The 24149-nt window shown below is 38.7% G+C and overlaps 1 protein-coding gene across 3 annotated transcripts; it reads right to left on the minus strand.

The window, feature by feature from the left end:
* Positions 1-46: 46 nt before the first annotated feature.
* On the minus strand, positions 47-21472 carry LOC143860833 (uncharacterized). Of its 3 annotated transcripts, none has more exons than XR_013239820.1 (3): positions 21023-21472; positions 19906-20900; positions 47-325 (listed from the first exon to the last, which is right to left on the minus strand). XR_013239820.1 is itself a non-coding variant. In XM_077371661.1 (2 exons), exon 2 carries the CDS (start codon positions 20896-20898, stop codon positions 19981-19983), a length of 918 nt encoding a protein of 305 aa, XP_077227776.1. In that variant the 5' UTR covers positions 20899-20900; positions 21023-21472; the 3' UTR covers positions 19709-19980. The 3 variants fall into 3 exon arrangements, 1 of the variants encoding a protein (XP_077227776.1); XR_013239821.1 differs by lacking the exon at positions 47-325 and adding an exon at positions 14468-14837; XM_077371661.1 differs by lacking the exon at positions 47-325 and having other exon boundaries at positions 19709-20900.
* Between the last annotated feature and the right edge of the window lie 2677 nt (positions 21473-24149).

Below are 24149 nucleotides of genomic sequence, written 5' to 3' on the forward strand. Positions count from 1 at the left end.
TTTTTCTTTGACCATATAGAGTCTGATAAAAGTATACAAGGGATAGGGAAAACTATTTAGAGCCAAAATTAGACATAACAGGGGCAGGCCACCGCACATAAGCAAGAATAACAAAGATCAGTTCAAACATGGCCACTTATTAGTAAGTGAACAGAAATCTGCACTAGGGATCACACATATAGCATATTACAAGAAAATATTATTAGCACAAGAAATGAAACTTAATATACCACTTGATGGAGAGATAGTAATCAAAGGAGCTCCGGGGCACATCTCAAGGAATGCCCCATCACCTGAGCTGTAGAACTGACACAGAGGGGCAGTCCTGAACCAACCAGGGAGAAAGTTAGGTGAAGAAGATGAGCCATAATAGAACATACTCCTAGTGCCTATGTTAACCAGTTTTTCCATCAAATTAGTGGTTAATATATCATTTTTGTATTCTCACATGTTCTTTCCTGAAAAGAGAATAATTTCTGTGTTGCAGCAATAATCCTCTTAAGGTTTCTAATTACATCACTGCCTTTATAGCAAAAAAAAAAAAAAACATTTTTATGATTTCTTTCACAATGATGCGGATCAATATAATGCCATTTTAAATATGAAGCACATACTTCTTTAATCAGTTGCAAGGGACTAAGCTGAATAGCAAATCTGTGACGATGTTGTAAACTATATGTTGTGCAGAGCACTTTGATATTTCATGCACTGGGGTTGAACTCAATTTTTTCCTACTTTTTCAGTTTTTTCTGTTTAGAAAATGTTAATTTCTTTTTTGAAATTCGTCCAACAAAGTCATACCAAAACACATTTTCCTTGTTCATTTTGTTTGCTCCAAGTAGCATGGTCCTTGGCTCATTGAGGGCTCCAAAATGAGTACATTGGCATTCAAATTCCAGGAATTATCACTCAGTCCTAATGATGAACATTGTTTTATACCTCCTCAAGAATATGACCCGTGACCTAGAACAAACTTCTTGAGCCTCATTTGCTGAATTCGGCACAACAAGAGTTGACAAAGTTCATATGGGAAAAGAAAAGATATTGCACATTATAATTCTGTCAAAGTGCATTACATTTCCATGGTTTATGTCAATGGTATTGTTTTAACCCTCAGTACCAAATCACATGGAAGTGGAAGCATGAACAGCAAACATAAACTTATAAGCCATTCTGTAGTCTAAACTCTAAATACCTATAATTCACATTACTGTGAATCTCTGATACAAAAGCATGAACTTAAGTAGCAATAATAGCACTAATCATGACTAGATGATGAAGGAGAAGGTTGAAGTACAAGGACAATGAGAAGATACTAACATATTTACCAGGATTAATTTGTCAGATTGCAAACGAGATAGTGTTTTCAAAAAAAAGAATAGTAAATACATACATATACATATGTGTGTATCAAGGTTGCCAGAGCAAGAAGCGGGAAGTGAAGGCTCCCCGGATGGTGGGAAGCGGTAAGCGTGAAGCACCGGGGAAGCGCGACGGGGAAGTGTGTTTCCCATTTTTGTGATTCCCATAAAATTAAAACAATAGGAAGCGACGGGGAAGCGTGAGTGCCATTTTGGGGAAGTGCGATTCCCACTTTTTGGGGAAGCGTTGAGATTCCTGATTCGGAATCGTGTTCCGGAGAATCGTGATTCCACGATGCATGGTGTGATTTTTGCTTCCTTAGTGTGTATAATGTGTGTACACACCCTCCTTACTAGAGAAAAGTAAAATAAACAAACCAAGGTTTTTAAAAAATCAAATCAAATTATTAAATCATAAAAAGAAGCCATCCAAATCAAATCATAAAGCTTAAAGATTTCCTAGATACTTATCTGTAAAATTGCTAAAAGTATTAAAAAAAAGGGTGGCCCAGTGCACAAGGCTCCCACACCATTGCGGGGTCTGGGGAGGGCTAGATGTATGCAACCTTACCCATGCTTTTGTAGAGAGGTTGTTTCCGTGACTCGAAAGTACAGGAAAAAATATTGATCAAATCAACCATATTTTAACATTCAACATCAAAATTTAAATATTTACACGCACTAATGAACTATATAGAGCTAGATCAATAAAACATTGGAAAAAAAAATTGAATCATATGCTTCCTTTAGCTGAAATTCCATTTTAGCTCCCTTTAATCAATAAGATAAAATTGATATTAGAGCCTCTAACAATAAAAAACCACAAAAAAGATCCATTCTTTTCCTTTCTTTTCTCCATCCATAGCATCTTTTCTAGTTCTTTCTCCTAAATCTTGTTCTTTCTTTTCCTAAATCCATTCTTTTTTCTTCTTTCTTGTTGTTCTTGTTCGAAATCCCTAAATCCGTTTCTTTTCTAAATCTTAATCCATTGTTGTTTTCTTTCTAGTTTCCTAACACACTCCTTCATGGTTTAAATCATCCCTTTCTTCCTCTTTTGGAAACCTCCCCCCGCCCCGCCCCCAAAAAAAAAAAATCCACTCCATCCTACTCTTTGTTTTCCTTCCCCTATATCCGTTGTATTTCGTGGCCTTTATCTTGATCTCAAAGGTGCACACCAAGTATTTGGTAAGATGTCCACAACAGGTGTTGAGCCTTGAAGTGGTTCTTTTCATTGCAAGTTTAAGGCCGCCGGCCTCAAGTTGAAGGGGAGTGTTGATGTAGGTTCCAAGGATGAAGTGTTGTGTTGTTGTCTTGTTGTAGTCTTCTTGTTGTCTTGTGGGTGGTTGTTCCACATAGAGTTCCTTGTTGGTGGTTCTTATGTTGTTTTTTCCTCTTCTGTCTTGTTGTCTTCTCTGGTTGATGTTCTTCACCATTCTTTCTTGGTTGGTTGGTTGGTTCTTCGCATTGTTAGTTGCTTCTTTGTGTTCTTCGGTGGTTTATTCCACCTTTTGTTGTTGGTTTGTGGGTTGGTTGTGATTGGTGTGTCAGTTTGGTTGATCATGGTGTGATCCTCGTTGATATGGTTGTTTGTTGTTTGGTGTTTGGTTGGTTGTGCTTGGTTGTTGGTTGGTTGGTTGTTGGTTTATGATCATCATTGGTTGGCTTGATTGTGGTTGGTTGTTGGTGGACTCGCTCTGCGAGTCGTGTTTGTTGATGCTTCTACATGGTGAGTGTAGTTGCTTGGCGTGTTTTTACGCCTGCGTTGTCGTTGTAGTGGTTTGCATTGCAATCCACGTTGTTGGTGGCTATATGCTCAGTCGTTTGCGTTGCATTCGGCCTTGTTGTTGTTGGTGGATATATGCCGGTCGTTGGCGTTGTTTTCGGCCTTGTTGTTGTCCAGGCGACGTGCTGTGTGGTCGTCGTTGGTTGATTGTTGTAGGTTGATTTTCCATCGCCTTTTTTGTTGGTTGGTTGTTGGTTCCTCTCACCTTCTGGTGATTGGACTTCTTCTTGAACCGGCGATATGTTGTTCACCTTATCTCTACTCGTGTTTTGCCGTTGTTCGCTATGCGCGCCTTTGGTGTGCGTATTTTGTTCATTCTTCATTGCTATTTCCCTACCGAGGCACCTCCGTTCGATTGTTATTGTTGTGCAGATTTGATAATCGTGCTCTGATTCAGAGGGAGGCTCTGTGGTGATCGCTCTGACCGTAGTGCTGATTCAGGGGGAGCTCGTTGTTTTTTGTGGCCGTTGATCTCATTGTTGTACTCTTGTGACCGTTGCTATCTTTATTATATTTTTCATTATGTATTCACCACACCAGCTTGAGGGGGAGTGTTGTACCAAGCTGGCTGTATGTATGGGATTATTGCCTTTTTGTTAGTATTGTAGTTGTATGGGTATTTTAGTTGTTGGTGTAGTTTTCTTCGTGGCAAGCTGAAGTTCCATAGTATATACACTCCAGCTTGAGGGGGAGTGTTGAAGAGTGTAGAAGGGTATACGTGTATGTGTGGAGGGTATTGCAGTCTTTGTACAAGGTTGCCCTACTTTGAGCCTATATGTACATCATTTACATGGGAGGACTCCTTAGTGGAGAATTACCATTTTCTCCATCACACTTCTTCTTCTCCTTCTCTTCCTTATCTTCTAACAGCTATTATGAACAACTTTATCATGTAAAAGCTGTTTGCGAACTTGAACAAGGAAACTAAATAAAGGAAATAATGATACCTTTATCTTCTTCTTCTTCTTTTTTCTTTTTGTTTTTGAGAAATCATATTGCTACCTGTATCACTTTTATAGAAAAATAAAGAGCAATGAAGGTAAAAGATGCTTGTGCTAGTGGCTTAGTTAGCGGCTTCAATTAGAATGAAGTTCTAGCTTTTACGATTCAGGAGGTATTGGGGAAAATCACTTCCCCATTTCAACACATCTTTGTTAAAGGGAGGAAGCTCTCAATGGGATTTTGATTGCCAAAGAATGCTTGGAGGTAGTAGGGAAAATCACTTCCCCATTTCAAGGCATCTTTGTTAAAGGGAGGCGACTCTCGATTGGACTTTGATTGCCAAAGAATGTTTAGACTCGAAAACATTTTCAGGTAGACTGCGCATTTTATGCAAAATTGAAAAAGCGAAGGCATAGTTCTAGCTTTTACGATTCATGAGGTATTAGGGTAAATCACTTCCCCATTTCAAGGTATCTTTGTTGAAGGGAGGCAACTCCCGATGGGCTTTAGATTGCCAAAGAATGCTTGGATTCGAGAAAATTTTAATGTAGACTCTGCAATTTATGCAAGATTGAAATAGAGAAGGCGTATGATCATGTTAATCAGAACCTGTAACAAATAAGAGGGGGTTGGTGAAAAGATGGAGGTAATAGATAAGGACCTACATTTCTACGACTTGATTCTAGTATCTTCTAAACGACTCCCCCATTTCATTCCATTGGAAATTCTAGAATGTAAAGGCAGAGCAACCGTTTATCTCCCTTCACATTTACCATTGTTGGAGTGGCACTAAGTAGGCTTGGTAGAGCTAATTTGATAGAAGTTACTGGAGGGCTTAAAACTTGAAACATTGCTCTTCTTATATCTTATCTCTAATTTGCTGATGTCAAGCTAATCTTCTTTACGAACTCAATCTTTTGGAGGTTGCAACTTGAAGCGAGGTTCAAGTTAGTTAGAATTAGTTTTTAGTCTGATGGCCAGTATATGTAAGACTTTAGTGGGAGAGATGGTAACGAATGCAGAGAGAAGGCCTTTTGCTGTGATTTTTGTCCGTGCATATCAAATAAGATTTGGATCAGTTAGTGTCTTATCTCTCTGTGGGATTTGACTTGAATCACACAATTTTAACAGTAGTAATCAAAACCCAAACATATATTGAATATATTGACCCCAAAAAAATGCTTTCAACAGCCTCAGAAGTAAAATCAGAAGTAAACGGGATATGTCAAACTTCCAAGAGGACTGACACCCTCCGAAGATGAGCCGAACGTAGCGTCTGTTGCTAGTCAATAAATAAACTAAAAAAATGATAGCTAAATGCCATACAAAAGGTAGTCCATAATGTAAAATATGACCAAGAAACGGGTTTCAATAAGTAAATCACTGACTTCAATTTATAAAAGGAAACTCATTGGGGCATGGAAGACTGACTAAGTAGACATCATGTCTCTACCAAGATAAATGGATGCAGTCAAAGGCTCCAAGAACAAAAGTAATCAAGAAGATTGCCAAGGAAAGACAATATTACAGGTGAACTAAAAGAAAATGAAGTAATTATTATTGAGAACAAATTATATAGGGTAATCCGTTATTATGATATAACAATGTACAGAAAAGAGAATTCAATTAAGGTAGAAAGAAGACTCCAAGTGACCGGTTAAACTGTCACTAACTTCATTTTCAAAAAGAAAATTAATCAGGGGTATGGGCCCAAATACTGTTAGAACGACAAGGAAATATGACTATTGCAGGTGAGCTGAAATAGATTGAAGTAGTTACTAGTGAGAACTGCTTGCACAGCTTATGGACTCATGTTGTGATAAACAATGGCACCATTTACAGTAGTATCTAATATAGCACTTTATTTTTTTCTTTGAAAGTTAATCTAATATAGCACTTTATGAAAGCCCAATAATGGAAAGGAAAAAATACATTTACATCCCCTCTAGTTTCTGACACATTCAACTCTAACCCTGACTTTCAAAACGTGACAAGTACACCCCCTGAGGTTTCAATTTGTATAAGTTAGACCCCCTCCGTCAACGGTCCGTCAGTTTAACCTGACGGAAAGACTTAAACTAACTTGGGTTAAGATTTTGAGGACAAAAATACCCTCAGTCACTGGTTTTAAGCCATTTGCAAAGGGATTAGGGTTATGCCATTTCCCACCGCCGCCGTCGCACCTCTGGCCACCACCGTCACCTTCACCACAGACAATGGAACCCCACCCCATGGCTACATCGAACCAACATTTCAAGAAAAAACATTGATAAAAACAGAACAAAAAAGCCCTAAAATATTAGGGTTTTTGTGCAAATCATGATAATGATGTGAACGAAGACAAATAAAACTCTAAAATCAAGGGTTTATGTTGATAAATAAACATGGGTTTGAATCAAACCCTAATTTTCAGTTTTCATGTATGAAAACCCTAATTTTCAGTTGGGGAAGACAAGGGCATTTTGGTCATTTCCACCCGGCCGTCTATCTCTTCAGGACCATCTCGGTTCTGTTTTTTATATATAAATCTGCCTTACTCAAAAAAAAAAAAAAAAAAGAACCTCAGAGGGTGTACTTGTCACGTTTTGAAAGTCAGGGCTAGAGTTGAATGTGTCAGAAACTACAGGGGGTGTAAATGTATTTTTCCCTAATGGAAATTCAATATATTCTCACTTCCTTTGGAACTCAGTGACATAAAAAGATAGTGATTAATTATACTTGATGTGAGGACCAATATTTTGATACTTTCACTAAATCCAGTGAAGGGATTGATCAGAGTTCCTCATCGAAAAGCTACAAATAACGAATATCCATTGTGCTTATAATGTACCTCTCATTCTTTTATAAATGAGGTGCACATATGCAAAAAAATTATACATTGAATGAACGAATCGAGCGACCATCGATATCACTTCGGGACTTCCCACTCACCTCTCTTCTTAAAAGCAGAATGGACATTGAATTCCATCGAATTTACTATGAAGTTTACTGTCTAGGAGAATCAAACAATTACTAAAATCTGAGCCCTATTTCATTTGCAACATCTTTGCATGATTAAGAATCCCCCAGTCAAAGGTACCCTTTTTTTCATTTTGGTGAAATTCCTTCTAAATCCACATCCTCCATCTTTCTTCTCCTCACGAAATCATCCTCAACCATCTTTACAATATATATATATATATATATATATATATATATATATATATATAATGCATGTGCTTAATGATCAATTTCATAAAGTTTTGGATGGCCAGGTCGACGTTGACATTAGCTAGCTACAAGGGTTGGTTGAAGCACAATGCTTCTCGGTGAAATCCTCATAAGAACAAAGGTGACCACCATTGAAAGAAAAAAAGGTGGCAGCAATGATAAAATGGTGTTCCAAACAATAATCAATGAAATCATCCAACATGATTTGTTGCCGATGTTGCACATGAAGTCAATGGTGGCTAAAATCATCTTGTTATCCATGTTACCACCAGTATAATCTGAACTAACGCTTTTACCCATACTCATTCTCCTGCAGACATTGTCCCTAGGCATTTCAAGTCTTCAACTAGTTCTGATTGTTTAAAAACTCCTTGAGACAATGATTCGTCTAAGTCTGAGTTTTGCTCTGCAGGTCAGTCAAAACTCCTTTGACTTGCCCAAGTTAATGAAAAATTGAACACGTCAATGATTGATGCATGTTCTTTTGACAGTATCTTTATACAAGTCTTCACCATTCAAAAAAAAATGATTGATGGGCCCAACTCAACTCTTTTTATCTTGGTCAAGTTTTCATACGATTCGGGGTTTTTAAAGATTGGTTCTTCTTGAATCATCAATACATCAACCACTAATCATGTCACCAACAACTTAGGTATCTATCAAAAAACATTTTATTAGTAATAAGCCACATGTTTCTTTCTTTTTTTGAAATGGGTAAGCCACATGTTTCTTACCAATGATGGCCTTGTACTCCTCATCTGTCCAATTGCCAAAACAAAGATTCCCTCATGCATTACTGTCATTTTCTTTTCCCATTATTTTTCTATTTTTAGAAGCCAACAGAAGTCTCAATTGCCATGCAGTTCATTGGATTAATTGTGGTTAGAAACTTATTTTTCTGTAGGAAATAAAGATCTTTGCTATATGATGTCTTGTTCATAATTATGAGATGCCTTAAGGTGTCTTATCTTAATACACCCACAAAGAATGGTATTGAGAAAACAAAACAATGGCATCATACAAAATCAACTTGGTCGATGTTATGGATCAGCGGAAGATGATGCTCATGAGTTGCGCCACTCAACACTCGTGAATGGAAGATTTAATGCAACCACTTGTAATATTCATTTTTCAACATTTACAAAGCATTTCACCTTATGACAGAGTCCACATATATTGATCTTCACTCTATAGGTTGTCTAAGCTATACAAGCTTCTAGAGAAGGCTAAAAGATGCCCTAGTTGTTGGTCATGATGAGCATCATAAGGACTTTCATTGTGGAAGGGATGTAAGAAAATTATTTATTTGGTTATTAATTAAAATTTGCCGAATAGAGGAGGAATGTGTGTTAGTCTTTGGTTTAGAACATCAGAATCTTCGATTCATTGATGACAAACATTTCCTCAAGGCACATTGCTTGAGCCACAGGTAGAGGGAGAAAGAGACCATTTTGTCACTGATGCACTTCATGCACCAAACTCAGACTCCATGGGCATGGCTAAACCTTAGAAGCTTGATCCAACCCACTCCTCCCCTTCCCCACCCACACACTCACTCTATAAGTAACCCCTAGACCACGCCCAATAAAACTATAAACCCATCAAAAATAACTTGCTGCTCTGCTGCCACCCCCACCTCTACTATTGGCTTCTAAGGGATGAACCAAAGAACACTGCTGTTGATAATGAGAGACAACATACCATTCAAAATAATAATAATAATAATAATGAGACAACATATTATTCCAAAAGTTGAGAAAAAAGTATTTTTCACTAGTGGAGAGTCTATAGGCAGTGCCCCAGCCTAAGATATGTAATTGTTATCCAAAAGGGCGGCCCAGTGCACGAGGCTCCCGCCACTGCGGGGTCTGGGGAGGGCTAGATGTATGCAGCCTTACCCCTGTTTGCAGAGAGGCTGTTTCCGTGACTCGAACCCGTGACCACCAGGTCACAATGGAGCAACCTTACAGTTGCGCCAAGGCTCGCCCTCTGTAATTGTTATCCAAGAAAAATGAAATACAGTTGACTCATGATCCTTATCAAAATTCCCAAAGGTAACAACTTTTTGTTTTCTTCTTTGTCAATAGAAACTTGAGAGAGAGAGAGAGAGAGAGAGAGAGAGAGAAGAACAGATAAACAAAATTAAAACCAAAATACATAGAGGTAATGAAACTAAAAGGCAATGAGGGTATTGGTGTTGACAACCGACGCAGTGCAACATCCTGGTTGAACCAAACCCAATCCTGGTTGAACCAAACCCAAACATCCTAACCCTCCGAAGTACTTCTAGATGATAACCGATTTAGGGATCCGTTGGATTCATAGCCGTATTTCTATTTTTGTTCCATAATAACCAGCAAGTGATTCGTGGGTGTAGACACCCCATTTTGCCTGGCTCGGACCAATGATAGTTTGTCGCGATGACGACTCCAAATGATAGCAAACTTCTGCACATGGGGATCAAAATGTCTTTATAGATGCGAAACCAATGAAATTCACTACCTGTAATCACCCAACCATCACCCACCTCTGGATACATCAAATTGTCAAAAAATCCTCTAGCTTCCAGTTCAAACCAGGCCCCGAGTCAACTTTCGGTCGCATCAGTCGCAATGCCCAAAATTAGGGTTACACTTGTTGTCGCAAATACCACCTTGCGGTTGGAAATCGCTAAATTTAGAGATAACCTCCACAGCCGCCATTCTCTCATTCTTTTAGTCCCACATCGAGAAAACCAGCGAAAAACCATTGGGTTTCGTGTCTATAAAAGGCCCAAGGACCTCTGCACTTGACAAAGAAGAATTTTATGAAGTCAATTTTTTACTAGGATTCCCAGGAAAGAGCTAAAAACCCTGAAACTAGTGGGGTTTCGACCCCCTGAAAGGACTGAAAAGTCGAGGAACGAGTAAGGAGACACTGAGGAGTCGAGCGACGCCCCCCGGATTCGGCACCTAAGGATTGCAAGCGGCCTTCCCCAAGAGCTGAGGATCTCGATCTTCCGGTCGGCACCAGGCAACTTTCTTTCATTCCTATTGCCATATGCAGTATCATGCTAGGGCTAACTAGAGTAAATTAGGAGAAAACCATGAGGCTTAGGGTTCAGCTAACCCTAAACCTCGAGGCCTTCTCCGATTATGAAATCAACACAGGTAGATTACCTTCGTTCTTAGGGCTGTAGATGAACTTCAGGGACCCATCTGAGTCCCTGAACTTTCCTTTTCCCTACAGTCATGGATGAACTTTACGCTTCTTCTATCTTATGCAAAATATGACCGAATCGATGATATTTTCACTCATTTTCCTCTCCCATCTCCATTTAAGAATGTAAGCAATCGGCCAAAGTGGGCTAACTGTTGGCCGAAAACCTGTGACTGCGATTACCAGGTTTAAGACTACCTCCATCACAGACACTAAAAATTTGCAAGTTTCAATGTTGTTGTGTCGGACCATTATCTTGGATTTCTTTCAACAACTCTCAACTAAAATTGTGTTTTCAGTAAAAGGATAATGCTTAGTTTGGGACAAAGGATTCATCAGCCGATCCCAACTAGTTTGGGACAAAGGCTTAGTTGAGTTGAGTTGAGTTGAGTAAAAGGATAAGGCTTGATTTAGAGACCGGTAATACCGGGCGGAAATTGTGCCTCACACCTTCCATTCCCTTAATGCGGCACGCTACCTATCGAAAATTGACAAGACCACTTAACTCAGAGTCATATATGGGTCTTAGACCCTGAATCCTAGGTGGCGACTCTAAGTCAATCCCCATAAAACCAGGGTTTACACCCCATTTTGATAGAGGAAAAAAGGATAGTATACCCATTGGTCACTGCCGATGGAGAAAGTATCCAAAATTACAAGCTACACCAATAGCACACCAACAATTTATAACCGGGCGGATGTCCATGCCACTCACAGGAGCGGATGCACACAGTGGGAGGGAGAGCCTTGTTTAGGGAACTGCATACCTATATTTAGGGTGTTGTCATATTCTTAGTCATGTTACTATATTGGGTTCATGATGGCCATCTGGCTCGTTCATGCACTTTTCCTCTGTTTTAACAATTCCACTATTTTTTGTTTTAATGATAGGATAGTTCTGGTTTTCAAAACAAAAGTAGCATTCACTAGACGTAATATCAAGACATAAATCAGGTTTCTCAAAACATGGAAACACTTAAAATGTACACCAGAAAGCATCTAAGAGCAATGTTACCTGCATACGGAAAAGGGTGTCCGATACAGTAAAAAACAGGTACAGGGATGCCCTAACCCGTAAATCTTGGGATGCGGATATCGAAAAGGTATGAAATGAAAAGGATCAAAGCTCAAACTAATTTAATCAGGCATAACTGCATAAGTAATAGTGAAATATCATTAACCATCAAAAGGAAAAATAAGTACAGATAAAAGTTGATAAAATAATGAAAATGAAGGAAATAGAGCCAAGAATATGAAATAGGTTCGTTGGAAATATGGAAGTGTTTATTGAACACATAGTTCGTTAAAATTAGGAGACTGACTCGTAAATCGAGGAGAAGGAGCTGGAACTCGATTTCGGCAGATTGCACGCCGGGTTGGTAGATACCGAGTCGAGCATCGAGGGAGATGTTAATTAAGTATGTAGAAGTTGTGAGCAGCCAATTTAGATGTCAATTGGGCATACAAGGTGTAAAAAGGGAAATCTGATAAAGATTCATATTATACTTCAGAAAATATGGAGCCAAAGGCAGAAAAGGAAGATAGCTGTGAATTCTGTCCCTGTTGCATAAAGTTTGTCAATTTTGGTAAGTACCCTTCAACACTATTATTCTATGAAATTACTATATATTATTTTGAAATGATCATTGCATGAAAACCCTTTTTGAGCATGCGATAAGGTCTTCTGATTTTTGTAAAGTTTTAAACGCATGTCTGTGCATGACTTTCTAATTTAGCATTTGATGAAAGTATGTATGGCAAGAATAATATATGATTGTGCCATTTCAAGAAAAAAGAATAATATATGATTGTAAGATTGTAAGATGATTGTAAGATTAGAATGTGTGTGTGTGTGTGTGTGTGTGTGTGTGTGTGTGTGTGTGTGTGAGAGAGAGAGAGAGAGAGAGAGAGAGAGAGAGAGAGAGAGAGATTGTAAAATGAGCTTGATTGGCCGATGGAAATCCGGGCTGTGACCAAAACTCAAATCTCCAAGGATAGCCCATTTATAAAGGCCCTTCGGGGTATTATGTTGCCCTTGGGGGATATGATGACAACCCTTTGGGGTATTATGTTGCCCTTCGGAGAATGATGATGGCCCTTGAGGTGTTATGGACACCCAGAGGATTGCTTATGAGGTTTTCAGCGTCGGAACAGTAATCAAGGATGATGTTAACATGTAAAGTTACATTATATGTTTTGATATATGATCATATATGATATGATATGCATCAATCTATATGATGAATTGTAAAACTTGCTGTGTTGTATATGCATGAACTTGGTTTGATAACATGGCGTTTTGGCATGATATGTTTATGTTTTGATCATTATAGGATCGTATATGCTAAGATATAAATCAAACTATATGATGATTTGCAAAGCTTACTCTATTATATATGTATCAACTTGTTTTAAAGGCATGATTTTGGACACAGGACATAGTAGGTGTACCTTTTTGGGCGAGTTGTAGCTCATTAAGTTTAAAATTTTCATATATTGAAAAGCCGGATCAGCAAGATCTGGAGTAGTTAAAGCCTGCTCGAGCAAGAGGGAAAATAGAGAGTTAAAAGTCAATATAGGTTTTGCCATGTTTATAGTTATGATGGCCTATCTTAAAAGATGTTGGATTTTGTAATAGTATTTTACAGTAGACTGGAGTTGTATGTGGATCCTGGTGATGGATTGTAATTAATGTTATTTTAGATGCATTTGATATGATTACGTGATTTGATCAAAAGAGTAAACGTGATGCTTTGGGATTGACGTCGTGTCAGCCTCAGAACCCCTGCGAGGGCAGGGTGGGGCAGAAGTATCAAATGTGTGGCATTCGCAAGAATAAGAGGATATGCTATGGGTCCTATGAACCTTATCTAAAAATCCCCTGTGAGGGCAGGGTGGGGCAGAAGTATCAAATGTGTGGCATTCGCAAGAATAAGAGGATATGGTATGGGTGCTATGAACTTGTCTAAAAATCGACAAGGAAAAAGAAGTTAAATAAGATATGGATTAGAAATATCTAAGGCATATCCCTTACACGTATCTAAGTATCTTTATCAGATGCTCGTAGATTCCAAACATTTGAATGATTGGAGTATCGTAGTCTTAGAGGATTCATACATAAATAAGGTGAACAACCAACAACAAAATAAGTTATAGCACGCAATTAATTACTGAAATAATCTGACATTCTATGACAATTGCTGGGGATCTTAACGACAGGGAAGTTAGAGTATCGTAGTCTAAGAGGATTCATACATAAATAAGGTGAACAATTAACAATAAAATAAGTTGTAGCACGCAATTATTTACTGAAATAGCCTGCCATTCGATGACAATTGCTGGGGATCTTAATGACAGGTCATTTCCTGATTTTGTGTTTTGCGGGAAGAAAAACTGTCCACAAATAGTAAGCAATTAAATTCCAAATCGCTGTCAGAAAATCTATCTTCATAAATCTTTGTGTCCACCAGCGTAAGCATCCTATATTGCAACAACCTAATTTCCAAACCAGGCATATTTATGTCAATTACCATATCATTAGGGTGAAAGCATTAAAATATACAAAGATCAGTAAAGAATAAATGTCAGAATAATGCTTAAAGGCCTTTAACCAGATACCAATAATCTTCTGATGCATGGTTGAAGATAATTCAATTCATGGCAACACAACAAAAATACGACATGATGTTTAATAAGTCAGCATCTAAAGGTGCGTACTTGTTCTATAAAATGCATCATCCACCTTTCATCCAAAAGCTTTGAAATCATCCTCGACATTTTTAGGATGATGTCAAAGCTATAATGAAAAGGAAAATCTCAACAACCGACCGGCTACGGATAGATAAGATTCGTATAAAACACAAGCAAGAGCTAAATATTGTCTCAAAAGGACAGCTTCGCAACATTCTTTTGATGAAAAACAGCTACATCAGTAAATTGAGATATACAAGAAGGGCCGTTTGATTCCAAAACTCGCAGGAAAATTCTTTTCTAAAAGAAAAAGGAAAAAGAGAACTAACTGTCTCCCACATGTATTCCCATATTTCTCCATGGAAAGTACATTCACCCACTGTATTCTATTCTTACGTGAAACCCTTCCTAAGCTTCAGAATCGCGGAGTACATTTTCCGCCGCGAACCAACAGCATTTATCCCCATATCCTTGAGATCCTCCAATGTCAATAGCGGCAACACCTCCTCATCCACCTCATGTATCTCGAAAACCGATCCATACCAACCTAACCGAATCCATTCAGCCACATTCGAACACCATCCTCAAGCGATCTGCACCGTCTATCGCTTAAGATGTCAATTTGCATCAAGGAGATGTTAAATATGTAGAAGCTGTGAGCAGCCAATTTAGATATCAATTGGGAATACAAGGTGTAAAAAGAAGAAGGAAATCTGATAAAGATCTATAATATATTTTAGAAAATACGGAGCCAAAGGTAGAAAAGGAAGATCGCGATGAATTCTATCCTTGTTGCATAAAGTTTATCAATTTTGGTAAGTACCCTTCGACCCTATTATTCTATGAAATAATATATATTATTTTGAAATGACCGTTGCAGGAAAACCCTTCTTGAGCATGTGATATGGTCTTCTGATTTTTGGAAAGTTTTAAAGGCATGTATGTGTGTGAGTTACTAATTTAGAATTTGATGAAAGTATGTATGGCAAGAATGATATGTGATTGTAAGATGAGCTTGATTGGCCGATGGAAACCCGGGCTGCGACCAAAACTCAATCTCCAGGGATAGCACATTATAAAGGTCCTTTGGGGTATTATGTTGCCCTGGGGATATGATGATGATCTTCGGAGTATTATGTTGCCCTTCGGAATATGATGATGGCCCCTAAGGTGTTATGGGCCCCTAGTGAATTGCTTATGAGGTTTTTAGTGCCGGAAAGAGAATCAAGGATGATGTTAACATGTAAAGTTACATGATATGTTTTGACATATGATCGTATATGATATGATATGCATCAAACTATATGATGAATTGTAAAACTTATTATGTTGTTTATGCATGAACTTGGTTTGATAACATTGTCTTTTGGCATGATATGTTATGTTTTGATCATTCTACGATCATATATGTTAAGATATACATCAAACAATATCATAATTTGCAAAGCTTACTCTATTATATATGTATGGACTTGTTTTAAACCCATGATTTGGGACATTATATGTGTATGGACTTGTTTAAAAGGCATGATTTGGGACACAGGGCATAGTAGGTGTAACTTATTGGGCTAGTTGTAGCTCATTAAGTTTAAAATTTTCATATATTTTTTTTTATTGGTAAAAAAAAAAAATTTCATATATTGAAAAGACAGAACAGCAAGATCTAGAGTAGTTACAGCCTGTTTGAGCAAGAGGAAAAATAGAAAGCTGAAAGTCAATATAGGTTTTCCATGTTATAGTTATGATGGCCTATGTTAAAAGATGTTGGATTTTGTAAAAGTATTTTCCAGTAGACTGGAGTTGTATGTGGATCCTGGTTATGGATTGTAATTACTGTTATTTTAGATGCATTTGATATGATTACGTGATTTGATCAATAGAGTAAACACGATGCTTTGGGATTGACGTCGTGTCAGCCTCAATCCTCCCCCCCTCCCTCTTCTCGAGGAGAGAGTGGGGCAGAAGTATCAAATGTGTGCCATTCGCAACAATAAGATGATATGATATGGGTCCTATGAATCTTCTCTAAAAATCGACAAGGAAAAAGAAGTAAAACGAGATATCGATTTGGATTATCAGAGGCATATCCCCTACACTTACCGAAGTATCTTTACCTGATAATCGGATATTCCAAACATTTGAATGATCCGAGTATCGTATTCTAAGACGATTCATACATAAATAACGCAAATAATTAACAACAAAATAAGTGATAGCATGCAATTAATTACTGAAATAGTCTTCCATTCGATGACAATTGTTGGCGATCTTAATGACAGGTCAACTTCCTGATTTTGTGTTTTGCAGTAAGAAAAACTGACCACGAATAGTAAGCAATTAAATTCCAAATCGCTGTCAGAAAATCTATCTACATAAATCTCTACACCCACGAGGGTAGCCATCCTATATTGGAACAATCTAATTTCCAGAGAAGGCATATTTATATCAATTGCCATATCATTAGGGCGAAGGAAATAAAATATACTGTTAGAAATATTAACGTACTAAAGGGGCAATATGGGAATATGTAATATATATTATGCATGTGGGAGAGAAAAAAAGAAAGACGTTCTCTCCCATTCATGCCTCCCTTTCTTCACCTCTCTCAACTTCTCACATATACACACACTCTCTCTCTATATATATATATCGTCTAGTTTAACATGGTATTGGAGCTAGAGGTTGACGATCCTCTTCATCCACAAAGGTATTATCTTTATTTTCCCATCATCTTGTTTTCCTTTCCTTTAAAACCCTAATTGAAACCAATTTATTTTTTTGTACCTAACCCTAACCCTAATCCTTCTCTTCTCTCACTCCCACAGCCGCCGCCCCCTTCTTTCATTAAATCAGCCCAAAATCACTTTTTCCCAATGCCCTAAACTTGTTTCTTATCTTCCTTTCTTTCGATTTCTTGTTATGAGACATTGTCGGATGCTTATCTGTCTCTATTATTAGTGATGATGGTTGTGATTGGTGGTTGTTGATGTTGGGGGCTTTGTTGATTCGTGGTTGTTGACGATGGTGGCTTTATTGGTGCACGACCTATTGGGTGTCGTTGGGTCTTTGCTATAAAGTATCTTCTAGATGGGTCTGTAGAGCGACTCCAAGCTCGCCTTGTTGCCAAAGGGTATACTCAGACTTTTGGTGTTGACTATCAGGAGACGTTTTCTCCAGTGGCAAAAATTCCTTCGGGACGGGTACTGGTCTCTTTGGCTGTGAATCGTGGATGGCCTTTGTTTCAACTGGATGTCAAAAATGCCTTCCTCAACGACAATCTTTCTAAGGAAATTTATATGGAGCAACCTCCTAGGTATGTTGCTCAGGGGGAGATGTGCACCTCAGTATGCCATCTTCAGAAGGTAATTTATAATTTGAAGCAATCACCGAGGGCTTGGTTTGGTCGGTTCAGTAGTGCAGTTCTGCATTTTGGGCTAAAGCAATGTGCGGTTGATCATTCAGTATTCAGTTACAGATCATCGGATGGATATATCCTTCTGATAGTGTATGTTGATGATAATGTGATTACAGGAGATGACAGAGTGGGGATACAAAATTTGAAATCCTTTCTTCAGAAGGAATTTTCCACTAAAGATTTAGGTCAGCTCATATATTTTCTTGGTATTGAGGTAGCTCGTTCTCGTCATGACCTTTCTCTATCGCAAAGAAAATATGTGTTAGACATTTTGGAGGAGACTGGATCAATGGGGGTAAAACCTGCAGCTACTCCTATGGATCCAAATGTGAAACTTCTTCCTGATCAGGGTGAGTTGTTGGATGATCCTGGTAGATACAGAAGACTGGTTGGTAAGTTGATATATCTGACCGTCACCAGGCCAGACATAGCGTTTGCAGTGGGCATGGTTAGTCGTTTTATGAGTGCTCCACGTACTTCCCACTGGACAGTTGCCATTCAGATCATCAAGTATCTGAAGGGTACTCCAACTAAAGGTTTATGTTTTAGAAAATATGGTCATGAAAAGGGAGAAGGGTTCAGTGATACAGACTGGGCAGGATCTCCTGCAGACAGAAGATCAACCACAAGATATTGTACGTTTGTAGGAGGTAACTTGGTGTCATGGAGGAGTAAAAAGCAAGATGTTGTCTCTAAGTCTAGTGCTGAGGCTGAGTATAGGGCTATGTCCTATACTAGTGGGGAGTTGATCTGGCTTCGTTCCTTCTTGTCAGATATTGGTTTTGCATCGACATTTCCAGCACAGCTGTATTGTGATAATAGACCTGCAATTCATATTGCAACTAATCCAGTATTCCATAAGCGAACCAAGCATATTGAAGTAGACTGTCACTTCATTCGTCATCAGATTCAGAGTGGTGAAATTGCACTGTGTTTACTCAATCTACAGAGCAGCTTGCAGACATGTTTACCAAACCATTAGGGTGTGAGAAGTTGAAAGATTCTTGTAACAAGCTAGGAATGTACGATATATACATTCCAGCTTGAGGGGGAGTGTTAGAAAAATTAACGTAATAAGGGGCAATATGGTAATATGTAATATATATTACATATATATTTAATATGTGATTCCCGTGGGGATTTTGATAGAAGAAATTGAATTTTGATGGCTCAAGCTTGGGAAACCCCGGGCCAGGGGGGATTGGTGGTTTGTTTAGTGATTCCCGTGGGGATTCATCGTGGGCTTACCCTGGGCCGTTGGGAGTATGTGACTCAAGTGAAGCAGAGGTTAGAGCGGTCTATCAGGGTATCAAAAGAGTTGAGAGGGAGTTGATTGACACAACTATTGTGGAGGGAGATTCTTTAAATGTGGTTAGATGACTTCGGGGGTCTGTTGTGCCGCCTTGGAGATTTTGGTCATTTTTTGACGAGATGTTTGATCTTGTAGAGGGCTCAGCCGTTGTCTTTGCCCATGTGTGCAGATCTGCAAATGGCGAGGCAGATTCTTTAGCTAGATTTGGTGTCGAGCGTTTGGGTTGAAGTTTTTTTATTATTTGCCTCCTTGAGGCTGTTGTATTTTTGTTTTTTTTCCTGTTTTCCTTTTCTGTACCTCTCTGGGTGACCTCCTTGGTTTTCCCTGTTTTTATATAGTGATTGCCATTTCAAAAAAACAATATGCGTGTGGGAGAGAAAAAAAAAAGACGTTCTCTCCCATTCACACCTCCCTTTCTTCACCTCTCTCAACTTCTCACATATACACACACTCTCTCTCTATATATATATATATATCATGTTGTTTAACATATACAAAGATCAGTAAAGACAAAATGTCTGAATAATGATTAAAGGCCTTTAACCAGATAAACAATATTTCCAATAATCTTCTGATGCATGTTTGAAGATAATTCAATTCATGGCAATACAATGAAAAATACCACATGGTGTTTGGTAATTCGGCATCTAAAGGCATGTGTGAGCAGAATTTCGTATTTGTTCTATTAAATTCATCGTCCACCTTTCATTCAAAAGCTCTGATCAATTCATGCATCCTCAACCTTTTTATGAAGACTTCAAAGGTATCATGAAAAGGAAAATCTTAACAACTGAGCGGGTAAGGATAGATAAGATTTTCATATAAAACACAAGCAAGAGCTAAATATTGTCTCAAAAGGACAGCTTCTCAACATTCTTTTAACGAAAAAACGCTACATCAGTACATTGAGATATACAAGAAGGGCCATTTGATTCCAAAACTTGTAAGTAAATAAATTCATTTCTAAAAGAAAAAAGGAAAAAAGAGAACTAACTGATTCCCACATGTATTCCCATATTTCTCCATGGAAAGTACATTCACCCACTGTATTCTATCCTGAATCCGAATCTTATGTGAAACCCTTCCTAAGCTTCTGGATCGCAGAGTACATTTTCCGCCTTGACCCAACAGCATTTATCCCCATATCCTTGAGATCCTCCAATGTCAAAAGCGGCAACACCTCCTCATCCACCTCATGTAACTCAAAAACCGATTCATACCGACCCAACCCTAATCCATTCAGCCACATTCGAACGCCATCCTCAAGCGATCTTAACTGTCTATCACTCAATCCATTCCTTTCTTCACTCATCCCACATTTCCAATCCCTCGCATCCATATCCGATGGCGCGTCCAATTCAACTTGATCATGATCTCTACTCTCCGAAACCCTCGCCCTAACCATTCTCCTCGCCATCCCCTCCCTCTCATTCTCCATCGCAATATTCTCCATCAAATGAATTGGACTCTGACCCAGATCTTTCAAAGGGCTTTCCGACCTCTCCAATTCCAAATCCCTAAACCCTACATTGTCCTCATCACCACTAAATTTCTCATCCCCTTCCTCGACTTTCGAAACCCAATTCGACCTAGTTCGTTTCACAACCCCTCCTCCTCTCCTCACCTTTGAATCCTTCACCCATGGTCCAAACCCTAACCCTAATGAATCCAAATTCTCTTCACCAGACCCAATCTTATCATCAATCTCTAGGGTTTCATGACAATCCCCATTCCCCAAATTAGTCAGAGGCCGCGTCCTTGACCCTTTCCCATCTCTCACCGGAACATGGCCGGAGGAAATTTTCAACGGTTTGCTCCGGCGAAGGTAAGCTTCGTAAGTGATCGCAGCAGCTGATTGTTCCCCGATGTCGCCCAATCGGACGCTGGGCCTACGTTGCCTCTTCGAACCCAGCGGTGGGCCCAGATTCTCCAACGAAGCTCCACCGTTGATCGTAGCTAGTTCTACTGGTGGGTGTAAATCCGCCATTTCTGCTCAAATGAAATACAAATTTAAGAACACTAAGAAAAGCTGTGTTTTTTTTTTTTTTTTTCTCTTATTGATTTCAAATGAAATAGAAATGAGAATAAGATGAGAGTGAGATGGGAATTACCTGTGAGGAATAACGGAGGAGGGGTTGTGGAAAACCTAATCTTTGTTTGCTCGTCTTGAGAAAATTTTCCTTCCTTTTTCTCTCTCTGCTTCGAAGGGGTTTTCTTCTCACTTTAAGTAGAGGAGTTGAGGGCACAAATATCGGAGATACGAAATCTTTTCAATTGGATTGCCTCAAATGTGTTTCTTTCCATTTTAAGAGTGATAGGTTATAGATGGATGACACGTGCGTCGCAAGAAAGAGAAGGAAGAAGATGATATAGGATTTTTTTAATATCAATGGGTATTTTCGTAATTTCATCACGTATTGTTGCCTTTTTAAGAAAATAGAGTAGGCCCCACCTTGTAGATATTATCGGATTCTGAGTCATCTACCCTAGCCGATTTTGTTTTTCAGCAGCAACACTAACCGTGCCCAACCCACTCTAAGTGGCTCGCCCCTTGGATATGCGGAAATACGCGTCTACATAGGAAGATGAGAAATCCGCATATATAGCCCAGTAACTTTTCCTCCCTTTCCGATGTGGGATCTTTCATATTGCCTCCTAGTAGCCATCGTTATATGCCGTTGTGCCATTTAACTAACAATATATTAAGGAAAATGATATCGGCACAACCATCTTTTGATAACTGCACTGACCCATCTCGTCTTTTATTATTTGAATAGCAGCCAAAGGTTTTTTATAGTTCCCAAAAAGCTCTAACAAACCAATTAAAAAGAAAAGACAAGCAAGGTTTGTACTGATATCATTTCGCCGGCTGATTTTCCAAGGGCGCCCTTCAGCTTAGCATTCCTCAAGATATAGAAGAATTTTGTCATGACAAATGCTCATTAATATAGGCTGCTGATATTGCCACTACCATGTTTTAATAATTGCACTAACTCATCTTGTTTTTTATTATTTAAACAGCGGTGAAATGTTATTACAATTCCCAAAGAGATTTCATAAGCTACTTAAAACAGGAAATAATGTCTTTTATTATTTAAAAAGCCGTCAAATGTTAATACAGTTCCCAAAGAGATTTCATAAGCTAATTAAATCAGAAAATACAAGATGAGTTAGTGCGATTATTAAAACATGGTACTGGCAATATCAGTAGCCTTAATATATTGTTGGGTAAATGGCATCATAAGGAGATGATGGGTTTTAATAATAATTGGGCTTAAGATTTTGAGGGATAAATGTTCATAGGTGAAATGTAAACAAACTCCACCTAACCATGGATTGACCAAAAGGTCAAAAACTAGACTTACTTAAGCCATGGGTTTGGCTCTTGGTTTACCCAAGTTTCGGACAAGGCTAAGCTAAATTCAACCAAAATAGCTTAATGGCTAAGAAAAGGTTAAAGAGGTGGTGAATATAAATCTGTAAGGTAAGGTTGTGGGCGTTGGCTTGGATTTTAGGGAGACTATAGAGTCGTCCATTCTCCCCTAATTCAAATCGAAATAATATGAAAGATCAATTTTGTGGGTCAGGATCCTCCTCTCACGGTCCTTGTGAAGTTGCATCCATCCATAAGCTCCACTTAGGATGATTTTGTGAAACTACCGGTTACTCCAAAAGCTTAAGCCAATGGAGATGGCATTATTTAATCTTTTATACTTTAACATTCCCCCTCACTTGTGGCCCCTCATTTTTTAGGTTTGGCCTACACATGGGACCTTTGCTTTGATAGCATGTGAAACTACCATTTACTCCAAAAGCTTAAGCTGATGGAGATGGAGATGGCGCATTATTTAATCTTTAACACTCTTAACAGATTTAAGCGATTGTGCTATGATTTAGGTGGTTGATGCCAAATCATGTAGCTTTTTTTCTCTCATCTCCTTGCTCGTTCTCCAATTCTTCTGGACTAGGAGTTTCGATGACTCTTGATAATGCGTGTGTGTCAGTGCAGGACACCCCAATCTTCTTGATGAGCCTATTTGTGGCTAATCAGGGCATGCCTCGATGTTAATCTGTCGCCTCCTTAATCATCCTCTTGTGGCTCTCTCCTTGTGGATATGGGGGGCTACGAGCTCCGTCCCTTGATATATTATGCTTGGTACTTGTATGGACAATTCCACTATATGCCACGCCTATAGATTGGATATTTGAATAGTGTTTATGTTACGAACCCGATCCGGTTCGCAACGGATTTGATTTTCTTAGAGGGAAGATCAGCCTCTTGATCCACTTCGAGGGAAGGATCAATCCTCCTTTGTGTACAAAAACACTTTCTGTAACAGGTTTTTTCATTTCAAAACAAACTGCGTACATCTTATTTATAGAAAATCCACTAATCTCATTAACCCTTATCCCTAAGAATCCTACCATAACAAACAACTAAAAAAGCAAATCCCAAAAGCAACAAAATCTAAACAACTTTATTCCTCAAGTGGGCACGTAACATTCCTCCCTCCTTGAAATCGACAAGGTTGGATTATTGGTGAAAATAATTTATTCCACCGGGATCTCAAATCGTATTACCATCATTTTGTTGGGCCACACAAGTAACGTTGGACAGTCAGGGTACCAATAAGGCCGTAGAGATATTGGCTTGTTGTCTCGGCAAAGTGGGATGCCATGATCCTGTGACCGATTGAGCGAGCTCTTCATCCATGGCTCCATTGAAGCTTTATTAGAATTTTGACGCACTGATGTTCGTGGATGAGGATCTTCTTTTCTTTTTCGTCATACAAGCCTTCTCGACGATGCTCTCGTTGAATTTTTCATTTAGCTCTTTCAAACATGGAGGCTCTTCTGTATTCAAGCCAAATGAAAGTTCCATCTTGTTGAACTTTGCATTCACAGCAGAAAACATATCCTCCAGCATTTTAATCATTCTCGCTTGTCCCACAGCAAGAGAGCGCACCTCAACTTCCAACCGCCCGATCCTTGGATCATCCATGCCTTGCTCTGATACCACTTTGTTACAACCTGATCCGGTTCGCAACGGATTTGATCTTCTTAGAGGGAAGATCAGCCTCTTGATCCACTTCCAGGGAAGGATCAATCCTCCTTTGTGTACAAAGACACTTTCTGTAACAGGTTTTTTCATTTCAAAACAAACTGCGTACATCTTATTTATAGAAAATCCACTAATCTAGTTAACCCTTATCCCTAAGAGTCCTAGCCATAACAAAC

Source organism: Tasmannia lanceolata, unplaced genomic scaffold (genome assembly GCF_043159265.1).
Source record: "Tasmannia lanceolata isolate RefF3 unplaced genomic scaffold, GAP_Taslan_0.1 ptg000037l, whole genome shotgun sequence".
Lineage (NCBI taxonomy): Eukaryota > Viridiplantae > Streptophyta > Magnoliopsida > Canellales > Winteraceae > Tasmannia > Tasmannia lanceolata.

Bases quoted from the DNA above. Each gene is read 5' to 3' on its own strand.
- LOC143860833 (XM_077371661.1), bottom strand. From the start codon at position 20,898: ATGGCGGATTTACACCCACCAGTAGAACTAGCTACGATCAACGGTGGA.